Source organism: Macaca nemestrina, chromosome 9, assembly GCF_043159975.1.
Source record: "Macaca nemestrina isolate mMacNem1 chromosome 9, mMacNem.hap1, whole genome shotgun sequence".
Classification (NCBI taxonomy): domain Eukaryota; kingdom Metazoa; phylum Chordata; class Mammalia; order Primates; family Cercopithecidae; genus Macaca; species Macaca nemestrina.
The window spans coordinates 130553117-130565653 of NC_092133.1; the positions used below are offsets into that span (position 1 = coordinate 130553117).

General features: G+C 45.3%; 1 protein-coding gene across 3 annotated transcripts in view; it reads left to right on the forward strand.

The window, feature by feature from the left end:
- The window catches only part of LOC105490623 (selenophosphate synthetase 1), a 30453-nt gene that overhangs the window by 15970 nt on the left and 1946 nt on the right, over positions 1-12537 (forward strand). For 2 of the 3 annotated variants that reach the window (XM_071070478.1, XM_011756436.3), the window contains exons 6-8: positions 2813-2903; positions 4755-4854; positions 9317-9529. In XM_071070478.1, the coding sequence (XP_070926579.1) occupies positions 2813-2903; positions 4755-4854; positions 9317-9529 (404 nt within the window). The remainder of the gene's footprint in view (positions 1-2812; positions 2904-4754; positions 4855-9316; positions 9530-12537) is intronic. The other variant, XM_071070479.1, reaches the window with a different exon arrangement.

The window sequence follows — 12537 nt, forward strand, 5'->3', positions numbered from 1 at the left end:
TGGACATTTTACAGAAATGGAGTCATGCAGCTTGACATGTGTCTGGCTTCTTTCCTGTAGCGGAATGTTTTCCAGGTCCATCTGTGTTGTAGCATGAATCAGTATTGCATTCCTTTCCATGGCTGTATAATCCATTGCATGGATGGACCCTGCTTTATTTATTTAACCATTCCTCAGGGGATGGACCTTTGGGTTGTTTCTACCTATTGTGAATGATGCTGCCATGACCATTCATGTGTAAGTTGTTGTGTAGACATGTTCCAGTTCTCTTGGGTGTATACCTAAGAATTGATTGGGTCATGTGGTAATTATATTTAACCTGAGGAATCATCAGACTGGTCTCCAACATGGCTGCACCATTTTACATTCCCAGCAGCCATGTATGAGGATTCCAATTTCTCTACGACCCCTTCAGTACTTGTTTTCCTGTCTGTGTTTTGGATTCTAGCCAGCCTAGTGGGTGTGAAGTGAAATGTCTTTGTGGTTTTGATTTGTGTCTACCTGATGACAGATGAGGCTGAGCATCTTTTCCTGTGCTTACTACCCATTTGTGTATCTTCTTTGGAGAAGTTTCTCTCCTAACCAAGTTGTCACTTTCCACATTTGATGTCTTGTTAAGAAAAGTCAGTCTTAGGCCGGGCACAGTGGCTCATGCCTGTAATCCCAGCACCTTGGAAGGCCGAGGCAGGCGGATCACAAGGTCAGGAGATCGAGACCATCCCGGCAAACACGGTGAAAGCCCGTTTCTACTAAAACTACAAAAAATTAGCCGGGCATGGTGGCGGGCGCCTGTAGTCCCAGCTACTCGAGAGGCTGAGGCAGGAGAATGTTGTGAACCCGGGAGGCGGAGGTTGCAGTGAGCCAAGATCGCACCACTGCACTCCAGCCTGGGCGACAGAGCCAGACTTTGTCTCAAAAAAGAAAAAAAAAATCAGTCTTTTGGCCAGGCGTGGTGGCTCACGCCTGTAATCCCAGCACTTTGGGAGGCCGAAGCGGGCCAGGAGTTCAAGACCAGCCTGGCCAACATGGTGAAACCCGGTCTCTACTAAAAATACAGAAAATTAGCTGGGCATGATGGTAGGTGCTTGTAATCCCAGCTACTCAGGAGACTGAGGAGTCGTTTGAACCTGGGAGGCGGAGGTTGCGGTGAGCCCAGATCATGCCGCTGTACTCCAGCCTGGGTGACAGAGTGAAACTCGGTCTCAAAAAAAAAAAAAAGGGATCTAGAACTAGAAATACCATTTGACCCAGCTATCCCATTACTGGGTATATACCCAAAGGATTATAAATCATGCTGCTATAAAGACACATGCACACATATGTTTATTGCAGCACTATTCACAATAGCAAAGACTTGGAACCAACTCAAATGTCCATCAATGATAGACTGGATTAAGAAAATGTGGCGCATATACACCAAGGAATACTATGTAGCCATAAAAAGGATGAGTTAATGTCCTTTGCAGGGAGATGGATGAAGCTGGAAACCATCAGTCTAAGCAAACTATCACAAGGACAGAAAACCAAACACCACATGTTCTCACTCGTAGGTGGAAGTTGAACAATGAGAACGCTTGGACACAGGAAGGGGAACATCACACACCGGGGCCTGTCGGCGGGGGGGCTGGGGGAGGGATAGCTTTAGGAGATATACCTGATGTAAATGATGAGTTGATGGGTGCAGCAAACCAATATGGCACATGTATACCTATGCATCAAACCTGCATGTTGTGTACGTGTACCCTAGAACTTAAAGTGTAATAAAAAAAATTAAAAAAAAATCAGCTTTATTGTACAACTGAGTCTGAATTCAAAGACAAAGACATGTCTTCAGGTCTGGTGTTTGGAAAACCAGTTTCTTGCATAGTCATAGATTTCTATTTTTCAAAGCTGAGAGGATACAAATGGTGTAGGTTGAGCTGGGGACCTGGGTGTTGGTATTGATATCTGCAGCCCTGGCTTTGTTTTCATCGACTTGGGTGAGTACTGGAGGAGGCCAGCATCGGGGAATGGAACGATTATGTGCTCAGCTCCTGAAGCTGTGAAAGGCACAACTCTCAGACCTGCTTCCTGGTAGTGTGGATGCAAATCCGGTAGATGTTTCATTGGGGGCGCCAGCTGCCATCTTTCAGAGGTGCCTTTTTAGTATTGCCTTCTGTCTCTAAGAGACGACCGAGGCGTCTGGGTGCCAGGTAGGAAGCTCACAATCGGTCAGTCTGAGTTTGAGAACCTGGAGGCAGAAATCACCAAGACATTAGACCCACAGATGGCCAGCAAATCCACCAAATCCCTGGGCCGAACAATCCATCGTGAGTCTCTAGGATATCAGTGGTCATAAAGAAGCACTCTCCGTTTCAGAAGCTTTCGAATGCTGGGGGGTCTGTAGTGAAAATGACATATACAACTCGTGTGTGGTCGAGGGGAGATCTGGGCCTGATGAAACTTTTGAAGGCTAAATGTTTTCATTCTTTTTTAAAACAAAAAATACTGTTGTTGAAATGGGGGCCTTGTTGAGTTGCCCAGGCTGGTCCTGAACTGGGCTCAAGCGACCCACCCACCTTGACCTCTCAAAGTGCCGGGATTACAGACATGAGCCACTGCACCCAGCCTAACGGCTGAATGTTTTGTTCCAGCAATAGCCTCAGTAGCAGGTTGCAAGACTGTGTCCCATACATGCTGGTGGTTGGCTTCAGTTTAAGTAATTGCAAAGGCAAATATATTTCTGACAGAATATTCCTTCTCTTGTGTTAATAGCGATGAGCTCATCTCCTTGGTTAGTTTGACTAGAACACGCCCTTTTTCTTTTCTTCAGGCCGGACAATGCAGTACCAGGGGATGTGCTGGTGTTGACAAAACCCCTGGGGACACAGGTGGCAGTGGCTGTGCACCAGTGGCTGGATATTGTGAGTAAACCACTGCTGTGCTGGGAGGGAGGGAATGGGACGTTCGGAGGTAATTTTTGTTGGAGAACTTGGGAAATGAGGTTTTTTAGTTTCATATCCAGGGAGTTAATGTTAGTCAAGTCCTTAAATCCTAGGAATTGTTCATATTCTTTAAATAACAGTTTTGCACATTGAATGCTTGATTGCAGTAGGTAAGCCCCAGCTTGGAGCTTTAAGATTTTTCTATAAAGAATTCGCTCGGCAGGGGGTTAGCTTTGTTTACTTGGCCCTGAGATAGCTTCGTCTTTCATGTCTTAAACATGACTAAGAAATAATATGGAGGATAATGTGTGGAAGGCGTGGTGTTTGGGGTATAAATAAAGCCAGGGTTATTGACAGTTTATTTTTTTTTATTTATTTATTTTTTTTTGAGATGGAGTTTTGCTCTTGTTGTCTAGGCTGGAGTGCAGTGGCACGATCTCAGCTCACTGCAACCTCCGCCTCCTGCCTCAGCCTCCCGAGCAGCTGGGATTACACGCCACCACACCCAGCTAATTTTTGTATTTTTAGTAGAGATGGGGTTTCTCCATGTTGGTCAGGGTGGTCTTGAACTCCCAACCTCAGGTGACCCATCCGCCTCGGCCTCCCAAAGTGTTGGGATTACAGGTGTGAGCCATCTCACCTGGCGACAGTTTAAATTGTTTTATGCAGTTTTTGGTTGTTTTTGTTTGGTAGTTTTGCTTTTTAAACTGATTAATAACTCAGAACATTTTGATAAATAATTCTCTCGTGGAGAATGAATCTATCTAGAATGAGGATATGTCTCCTGAGTCATTTTTCCAGTGAGCTATAATCATACTTTAAGATTGGTTTTCTTGGCCGGGCGCGGTGGCTCAAGCCTGTAATCCCAGCACTTTGGGAGGCCGAGACGGGCGGATCACGAGGTCAGGAGATCGAAACCATCCTGGCTAACACGGTGAAACCCCGTCTCTATTAAGAAATACAAAAAACTAGCCGGGCGAGGTGGCGGGCGCCTGTAGTCCCAGCTACTCGGGAGGCTGAGGCCGGAGAATGGCGTGAACCCGGGAGGCGGAGCTTGCAGTGAGCTGAGATCCGGCCACTGCACTCCAGCCTGGGCGACAGAGCGAGACTCCGTCTCAAAAAAAAAAAAAAAAAAAAGATTGGTTTTCTTCACTGCCATAACAACTCACAAATTAATAAGATTGGGGTATATTCTCACGTATCATGGTGCATTTAATTTCTACAACTATCATCTGGAACTACCAGTCCTGAGAAACAGTTGAAAGAGAATAATCAATAATTGCACATCTTTCATCAGCCTGGTATATCTTAGCTTGATGTAGCAGGGTAGAGAAATTCTCTAAGGCTGCCACGTTCTTTAGCTGATTTTTCCCTCCTCTCCCTGTGATGGGGAGCAGAGCGGAAGGCCATTGCGGGGATGTTGCACAGAGGCACCTTCCAGCCCCACCTCCCAGGCCTGAGCTAGCAGGGAGCTGGAAGCAGGCGAGGCAGGGAGTGTCAGGGATGGGGGAGCCCTTCTCCACTAGCAGGACACTACACTGCGTCTACAGCAGTGCTGCTCTGAGTCCTGCTAGGCTACACATACCCAATACATCACAGCATTTGATTACAGAAATGTGGGATGAGAACAGAAAAGACGCCATGCTGACAGGTCTAATGGACACCTAAAATACTATCCATGGAAAAACCAGAGTTGGAAAGTTCACTTTTCTGAGTTAAAGTCCCTAGAAGTTAAATAAGGAAAAAGTTGCTGTATTTCTCAGTGGCTGGAAGTAAAGATTAATGACATTTTCCTCCCTTTCTCTCCCTCACCTATGTTCCTATTATTAGCCTGAGAAATGGAATAAGATCAAACTAGTGGTCACCCAAGAAGACGTAGAGCTGGCCTACCAGGAGGCAATGATGAACATGGCGAGGCTCAACAGGACAGGTATGACAGGCGGGAAGGGCGCTTCGGTCCCAGGGGTCCAAGATAGTAAATGTCTTAGGCTTTGGTGGCCATATACAGTCTCAGGGTAGGTGGCCAGATTTTTGGCCAGTGACTACAGACCGTCTTCTCCTGGTACCAGGTTGGCGTTCCATAGATCACTGCAGATGGTCCCCGACTTACAGTGCTTTATGATAAAGAAGGAAGTCCTAACCTCTGACGTACCAGAGGGACTGTTTCTAGAAAGCATTTGTGTGGGTTACCTATGTAAGATTTGGAAGCAAACCATTCAGAATGGAAATACAGAAAGTTTAATATACTGGAGCTATTTCCAGAACATGACCTTGGAAGCCTAGAGGTGCTCCCACTCCCACCCATCCCCTGCATTCCTGCTTGGGGTAACCACTGAATTTTGTGTTTATTTTCTTGCATTTTAGAATGTTTTTATTGCACAGCCCTTGTGTTCTTAAGCAGTAAATTAGTTTTGCATTTTTTTAACTTGTTTTTATCCACCATTGTTCCTGAGAGTCTCCTTGTTGTATGTAGCTGTAGTAGATTCCTTTTGACTGCTGTATGGTTTTTCCACTACCTTCTCTGCTCTCCTGTTTTGACACTGGGGTGACTGCTGTGGACTTCCTAGGCCCAGCCCTCTCTGATGGACGTGTAAGAGATCAGTACTGGCTCGGCTTTTATGGATAGTGCCAAACTTGTCTTCTGAAGTGTTCATCACAGTTTACAATGGCACGCTATGTTTAACAAGCGTTTTTGAATATGTCTTCTCTTCCCATTTATTTTATACATTTTTTCTACTATAAAAGAATTATATTCTTATTATAGAAAAGTTTTTAGAAAATGGAAAATAGTAGAGAAAAAGGTTGTCCATAGTCCCTCTACCCAAAACAGCTCCTGCTAGCATTTTTATGTATTCTTCCAGGACTTTTTCACGTTTGGCTGCTGGTTTACTATTGTTTTAAAGTAGTGGTTAGTGTAAGTTTTCACTATATAAGTGGTTAGTATATGTATTTAGAGTGCCTGCTTTCATTCTTTTGACATGACTAATGTTTCCCATATTATATATCCTAGTAAACTCTTTTTTTTTTTTTTCTTTGGAGACAGGATCTAACTCTGTCACCTAGGCTGGAGTGCATTGGCATGATCTTGGCTCACTGCAACCACCACCTACCAGGTTCAAGCAATTCTCTTGCCTCAGCCTTCCCAGTAGCTGGGACTACAGGCATGGATCACCATGCCCTGTGGATTTTTGTATTTTTGGTAGAGACGGAGTTTGGCCAGGCTGGTCTCAAACTCCTGACCTCAGGTGATCCACCCTCCTCAGCCTCCCAAAGTGCTGGGATTACAGGCGTGAGCCACCGCACCCGGCCTCGAGTCTTTTCACTAAATGGTGCTGGAACAAGTGGACATTCACATGAAAAAAATTATTCTGGATGCAGGTCTTATATCTTTCATAAAGATTAACTCAAAATGAGTGTTTAGTGTGTTTTCACACTGCTATAAATAGCCAAGACTGGGTAATTTATTTATTTATTTATTTATTGGAGATGGAGTCTCACTGTATCACCCAGGCTGGAGTGCAGTGGGGTGATCTCAGCTCACTGCAACCTGTGCCTCCCGAGTTCAAGCGATTCTCCTGCCTCAGCCTCCCGAGTGGCTGGGATTACAGGCGCCCACCACCACACCCAGCTAATTTTTGTATTTTTAGTAGAGACAGGGTTTCACCATGTTGGTCAGGCTCGTCTTGAACTCCTGACCTCAGGTGATCCACCCACCTTGGCTTCCCAAAGTGCTGGGATAACAGGCATGAGCTACCATGCCCGGCTGACTGGGTAATTTATAAAGGAAAGAGGTTTAATTGACTCACAGTTTCACTTGGGGGAGGCCTCAAGAAACTTACAGTCATGGCGGATGGTGAAGGGGAAACAGGCACCTTCTTCATGAGGCAGCAGGACAGAGAAGAGCATGGGAAACTGCCACTTAGAAAACCATCAGATCTCGTGAGAATTCATTCACCCTGACGAGAACAGCATGAGGGAAACCACCCCATGATTCAGTCACCTCCCACCAGGTTCCTCTCTTGACATGTGGGGATTACAATTTGAGATGAGATTTGGATGGGGACACAGAGCCAGACCATATTGATGACTCGTAAACCTAAATAAAACAATATAAAACTGGAAGGATAACATCAGAGAAAGTTTAGGTGGCTTTGGGTTTGGTGATGACTTTATAACACCAAAAACACTATCTGTTAAATAAAAAATTGGTAAGTTTGGCTTCATTAATATAAAAAACTTCTGCTCTGTGAAAAACACTGTTAAGGGGATGAAAAGACAAGCCACACACTGGGAGAAAAATTTTGCCAAACACATACCTGTTCAAGGTCAGGTATCCAAAATACACAAAGCACTCTTAAAACTCAATAAAAAAAAAAAAACTCAATTTAAACATGGCCCAAAGACCTTGACAGACACCACAAAAGAAGATACACACATGGCAAGTAAGCATAAAAGGAAACCTCAGTGTCGTACGTCAATAGGGAACTGTAGATTAAAGCAATGATTGAGATGCCTCTACATACCTATTAGAATGGCTGAAATCCAAAACACTGAGAATAGCCTGGGCAACATGGTGAAACCCCATCCCTACCAGAAAAATACAGAAAATTAGCTGGGCATGGTGGCTTGCGCCTTAGCCCCAGCTACTTGGGAAACTGAGGTGGGAGGATCACTTGAGCCCAGGAGGTTGAGGCTGCAGTGGGCTGTAATCGCACCACTGCACTCCAGCCTGGGTGACAAAGTGAGACCCTGTCTCATAAAAAAAACCAAAAGCACTGACAATACCAACTGCTGGCAAGGGTGTAGAGAAACAGGAAGGAACTCTCATCCATTGCTGTCAGGACTGAAGACTGGCACAGCCACTTGGAAACTAAATATGTTATTATATGATGCAACGATTGTGCTCCTTGATATCCACTCAAAGTTGAAAACTTACATTCACACAAAAGCCTGCAGACAAATCTTCGTAGCAGCATTATTCATAATTGCGAAAACTTGGAAGCAACCATTCATTTCTTCAGTAGGTGAGTGGATGATGGATAAACAAACTGTAGTGTATCTGTAGTATGGAATATTATTGAGCAGTAAAAAGAAAAGAGCTATCAAGCCATGAAAAGATGTGGAGGAATCTTAAGTGCATATTACAGAGTGAAAGAAGCCAGTCTGAAAAAGCTCCATGCAGAAGATTCCAACTGTGTGACATTATGGAAAAGGCAAAACTGTAGAGATGGAGAAAAGACCAGTGGTGGCCAGAGGTTATCAGAGAGGAAAGGGGATCAGGTGGAGCACTGAGGATTTTTAGGGCAATGAAAGTTCTCTGTGTGATACTATAATGTTGGATATGTAGAATTGACAGCAAAGGGTGAACCCTAGTGTCCTCTATGACTTTAGTTAATTGTCATGTATTAGTATTGACTTATCAAATACACTACGCTAATGCAACATGTTAATATAGGCGAAACCTAATGGCAGCTTCCTGTTACTTGCCACTTAATTTCTTTCTAAACGCAAAACTGCTCCAAAAAATAAAGTCTATTAAATAATAGGTTGGGTGCAATGGCTTGTACATTTGTACACTTGTAATCCCAGCGCTTTGAGAGGCTGAGGCAGGAGGACTGCCTGAGCCCAAGAGGAGGAGGCTGCAGTGAGTTATGATCATGCCACTGCACTCCAGCCTGGGCAATAGAGCACGACTCTGTCTCTTAAAAAAGAACATTTTTTAAAAAATAAACTTTCACGCAATTCATCTCTAGCAGGAGTACCTTGATATTGAGTGAGGCCTTAAAAAGGGCTAGTCTTGGCCGGGTGTGGTGGCTCACATCTGTAATCCCAGCACTTTGGGTGGCCAGGACGGGCGGATCATGAGGTCAGGATTTCAAGACCAGCCTGGCCAATATGGTGAAACCCTGTCTAAAAGCTGGGCGTGGTGTTGCGTACCTGTTGTCCCACCTATTCAGGAGGCTGAGGCAAGAGAATCACTTGAGCACTTGAGGTGGAGGTTGCAGTGAGTCGAGATCTCACCACAGCACCTCAGCCTGGATGACAGAGCGAGACTCCATCTCAAAAAAAAAAAGAAACAAGTGCTGGTATTTGGTTTTCGGATGGTCTTGGTAGGTTTACCTTCCACTGAGATCATCATGCCTCTGCATAATTTTTTTAGTTTACTGGAAAATTACTATTGATTGAAGCTTCCAATAGTTTTCAAGTGATTCAAACTGAAATAAGAACTTTCGGATTTCATTATGTCTTTGGTTGATTTTACAACGTTGCATTTTCATTATTCCGATTTGTTATCTCCCTGACAAGGAAGGAAGTTGCAGATCAATTGTGGACGTAAGATTTTTGAGTTGAGGAAAGGTGTTCTTTCTCAGAGTCGTCCTCCTCTCTCCCAGCTGCAGGACTCATGCACACGTTCAATGCCCACGCGGCCACAGACATCACGGGCTTCGGGATTTTGGGCCATGCGCAGAACCTGGCCAAGCAGCAGAGGAACGAGGTGTCATTTGTAATTCACAACCTCCCGGTGCTGGCCAAGATGGCTGCGGTGAGCAAGGCCTGTGGAAACATGTTCGGCCTCATGCACGGGACCTGCCCAGAGACCTCAGGTACAGGATGCTGGGCGCTTCTGAGGACTAAATAGGCTATCCGAAGGCTCGGCGAGAAAGCAGCACTCCCACCCCGAGTGGGCCCCGACTCTGTTCAAGGTCCGTGCTGCCGACCTCAGCCTCTGTAGCAGCTGGTGCCTTTCCTCCTCCCAGTGGGTCTGGTCCCCGCCATCCTGGGAGGATGCAGCAGCCTTGCCGAAGTTGAGTGTCCTGTGTTCTTTTTGATGCAAGAATATGGTGATGAGGAAAATTAGTCAGCATTCAGTTTTTACTGAAAGCTTTGCATTTGAAATTAACTGTAATACCCATAGGTTACTTTGAACAGGTGATATTTTTTTCCTTGAAAATTGTCTAACGTTGTTTTAAGAATGATATGGAAAAAAAGGGGCCGGGCGTGGTGGCTCTTGCCTGTAATCCTAGCACCTCAGGAGGCTGAGGCGGGCACATCATGTGAGGTCAGGAGTTCAAGACCAGCCTGGCCAACATGGTGAAACCCCATCTCTACTATAAACACACAAAAAATTAGGCACATGCCCTTAATCCCAGCTGCTTGGGAGGCTGAGCCGGGAGAATCACTTGAACCCAGGAGACAGGTTGCAGTGAGCTGAGATTGTGCCACTACACTCCAACCTGGGCGACAGAGCAAGATTCTGCCTCAAAAAAAAAAAAAAAGAAAAAGAAAAGAGAACGATATAGAATAAAAAAGAATATAATAGGGTATTATGTCTTTAAAGTGCTTTTTTTTTTAAAGATATGCAATAATTTATTAGAGGAAACGTAAATGGAGGATAAATGGGAGATGGAGCAAGCGTAGGTTGAGAGAGCTGTCAGACAGCAGTGTAGGTCTGACACCATACGCCCCAGTAGTTTTTGACTCCTAGGGAGTTTTTTATATCCCTTGTCATTTTTCTAAACTTAAGCTCCTTTTGTTTCCTCATTAATTTGGTGGCCACGTCTTGTGTTTCCTCATTAATTTGGTGGCCGGAACTTGTGGGACGTCCTCTTCTTCATCATGGCAGATACTCCAGCATGGCCTGCTGAGGCCACCACCCACAGGCCTACAGGCTCGCCATCCTTCGTTCCCGCTCCCGCCTTCGTTCCCGCTCCCGCGGCCCTAGCCGGAGCCAGACGGTGCATCCTCCTGAAGTGCCATTTTTCTTTTGCCCCCTTTGTTCCTTTTTCCGTCACTGTTTCAGCTTTTAAGACTCCCTATTTTTTTTTCCACCTTTTTCCACCTTTTTTTCAGTTTTAGTTTCTCTTTTTCTATTTCCTTGCCTCTAGAACTCAGCTTTCTACCCTGCAAAAGAGTGGAATTACCTGGGGATTTTAAATATACACATGCCTGCCAGCCCTGGTGGCTCACGCTTGTAATTCCAGCACTTTCAGAGGCCGAGGTCAGGAGTCGGAGACCAGCCTGGCCAACGTGGTGAAACCCCATCTCTACTAAAAATACAAAAATTAGCGGGCGATGTTGGTGTGTGCCCCGTAATCCCAGCTACTCCAGAGGCTGAGGCAGGACTATTGCTTGAACCTGGGAGGCACAGGTTGCAGTGAGCCGAGATTGCCCCACTGCAGTCCAGCCAGAGTGAGACTCTGTCTCAAAAAAAAAAAAAAAGAAAAATAATCATGCCTAGCCCCAGGCTCCCAAAAACAGTGGGATGCATCTTGGGTGGGCCTGGGCCTCAGTATGTGGGAAGGCTTCCTGGGAGATTCCATAGTAGGCCAGGGGCAAGGGACCACAGTGCTGGGGCCACAAAGCCCTGGTCACGTTGACCTGTACAGTGGCGAGGGGGCTTCAGGACTCCGCCAGGCCTCTCACCGCCTTTACAGAGGACCCTTCAGCCTCCCGTTTAAAAAAACAAACCGTTTTCTAGAAGTAAGCTCCAAAAGGGCAGGGTTTTTTTCCCCTGCTGGTTCAGGGTCTGGCCAGGATAGTGTCTGCCACGTAATTGGGCACTGAATGGAAATTGAATGAATTGATTAATGTTACCAGCCATTTCAATTTGTTTCCTTTCTTCAGAAATAACAAGTTTTTACTTTTTTTTTTTTTATGATAGAGTTTCACTTTTGTCGCCCAGGAGGCTGGAGTGCAATGGCGCGATCTCAGCTCACTGCAGCCTCTGCCTCCCTGGTTCAAGCGATTATCTTGCCTCAGCCTCCAGAGGAGCTGGGATTACAAGGGTGCGCCATCATGCCCAGCTAATTTAGAGACAGAGTTTTACCATGTTGGCCAGGCTGGTCTCGGACTAACTCCTGACCTCAGGTGATCCACCCACCTCGGCCTCCCAAAGTGCTAGGATTACACATGTGAGCCACCATGCCCAGCCACAAGATTTTTACATTTTGTAGAAGTAGACTACAGTTTTTCCTCATCCTCTTATTTCTACTTAGAAAAATAAAAACTTTTCTGGCCTCGCTACTGGAAAGAGCAACAAAGGTTCATTTTAATGTATTTTATACTGTTTGTCTTTTGGATATAATGACAGAGTCAGGACTGGAACCTAGATACTTTGGGGCATATACTGTATCATGAGTCAAATACAAAAAAGCATTCTCAGTAAAATGAGAACGTTGATGTAGAGAATCAGAAGTTCCCTTTTGTTTGTCAATATTTGTTTCAGTGTAGCATGGAGAGAGTAGCTACCACATGGCTTATTGAAGCCCCGAACACCTTACCCCTATAGAGATCATTTTCACAGTTGAAAGTTGGGGCGTATTATGTGTGTGTGTTAGGAGTTTACTAGCAACTGCTTAATTACAGCACAGAAGACCTCTTAGGCTGGGTGTCGTGGTTCATTCCTGTAGCTGCAGTGAGCTGTGATTGTACCACTGCACTCTAGCTTGGACCACAGAGTGAGACCCTGTCTCAAAAAAAAAAAAAAAAAGCTTCTACTTGCATATAGGCGGCAGCAAGTTGCTGATGGAAGTTGGGTCTCTGCAGAAGCAGTAGAGGCAGAGAAGCTGCTGTCATGTCAACACTAACAGTCATTCTTGTTTTCTTTTGCCAG